General features: G+C 36.5%; 1 protein-coding gene across 1 annotated transcript; it reads right to left on the bottom strand.

Moving 5' to 3' along the window:
• Positions 1-341: 341 nt before the first annotated feature.
• LOC105558377 lies at positions 342-1,582 on the bottom strand (the record flags this gene model as incomplete). Its single annotated transcript, XM_012006002.1, has 1 exon — positions 342-1,582. A coding segment is annotated over one exon (1,241 nt), but the record flags the coding sequence as incomplete, so codon positions are not given.
• Between the last annotated feature and the right edge of the window lie 116 nt (positions 1,583-1,698).

Genomic DNA, 1,698 nt, shown 5'->3' on the forward strand with positions numbered 1-1,698 from the left:
AATCAGTATGATAAATACAAGTGTCATTATTTATTAAATTACTAACATGATAAAAATATATTTATACATATATAATATTAAAATTATTAGTAAAAAATTAAATAAAATATATTAATATATTGCATTAATATAATTAATACAGCCGTAAAATTAATAAATTGTTTATAACAACCACAATTGTTTATGACCCAACATGATATAATATGAAAAATATAAATGAACAGTAATAATAATTTGTTTCTGGGATTTATGTACACCAGTACCGTCAGAAGAGACGCATCTGGTTTTTGTTTCCAACTACTTAATCGTTAATAACAATGTTCATAGCGCTTTTATTTACGCTAAACTGTGCTGGAACGAATTTTTTTCATTTTTTTATCCTTTTTCTTCTTCTCATTTACCGCATAAGACCGTCTGCTTATCTCTCGAACTCTTATGTACGTGCGAGTTTTTACTAAATATTGAAGTACTTCATCAGGTATTTCGTTAAGATAATCTGCACTATTTTTCACGAGTGCCACAACTTTGCTTATCACAAAGTTTTCTTTTGAGAAATAGTCGCCATGGAATTGTGTGAAACACTTTTCAACGACTTTGCTCGCGTTTAGGAGCTCTGCTGAAGGATTGGTGAGATAACCTTTAGAAACTGCTTGAATCCATTTTGTTGTGGTTCCACCTTCATGTTCAGTACTCCCTAAAGATAAATATTTCGCTTTGAATTTGTGAGCGACGAATCCTGCGACGTATTCTAAACCTGCTTCTTGAACAAGATTCAAGCAGTCAGATGAACTCTTGAAACCATCTTGCACGATTTGAAATAACTCGTCATCATGGATGTCTAAGCAAGTGTTATTCATTGATTCGTTCTCGTCGTCATTATTTTCCTCCAGTAATTCTTCCGAAGAAATGTTGATGATACTGGAGAATAATTCTGCGGTCAGAGGTATTTCGTCGGCGTATTCTTCTGTATGTTTCAACTCCTCTTCCACTTGTGAAAAGCCATCATTTGATTTTGAAGCGTGCAGTGTCATTCCTCGAATTGGCGTAGACGTGACGATATTCTCTTCTGCCACTGGAGTTGCCGAAGTTCTTGATTGCTCGTTAGAATTTCGAGTTGTCGTACTGACAGTGGAAGAAGACATGCAAGTAGTATCCATGTCTTCTTCGGTGTTTCGGTTCAAGGTAAACACAGCTTGCGAGTGCTTACCGAGAACGTACCACCGAATTCTGTACCTAAAGTCATACGCTGAGGGATGATCCTTGGTCGAACCCATTCCCCTTAGGTACGAAAAAAAATTTTCGAGAATGTCCTGCTGAAGTCTTCTCGTAATGATGTACTGGCACTCTTCTGGATATTTTCTTTGCAAGTATTGGAACAATCCTCGTATAGATTGATTGCTTACGAGAATACCTTTTTGGAAAGGCATTAATTCCTTTCTGGAACCAACTCGCATGCTCTCAGTATATAAATTCATCAATACTAGAGTTTGTTCTTGTTTCGCCAAATCCACTCCGTAGCCGTTGACTCCTGGATGCTTTCCGTACTTAACTTGTGAATTCTGTACGTCGAACCAGTTGTTAACTGTCAACACGAAATCTGAAAATCTCTGATATTCTGAAGTTTTTAAAAGTTTTTGTTCGCCAGCCCACTTGATTGCTGCAGCACTTGTATGCGACCAAATTCTTGCTGCTGGTGTT

Source organism: Vollenhovia emeryi, unplaced genomic scaffold, assembly GCF_000949405.1.
Source record: "Vollenhovia emeryi isolate VEMERY1.0 unplaced genomic scaffold, V.emery_V1.0 DF947339.1, whole genome shotgun sequence".
NCBI lineage: Eukaryota > Metazoa > Arthropoda > Insecta > Hymenoptera > Formicidae > Vollenhovia > Vollenhovia emeryi.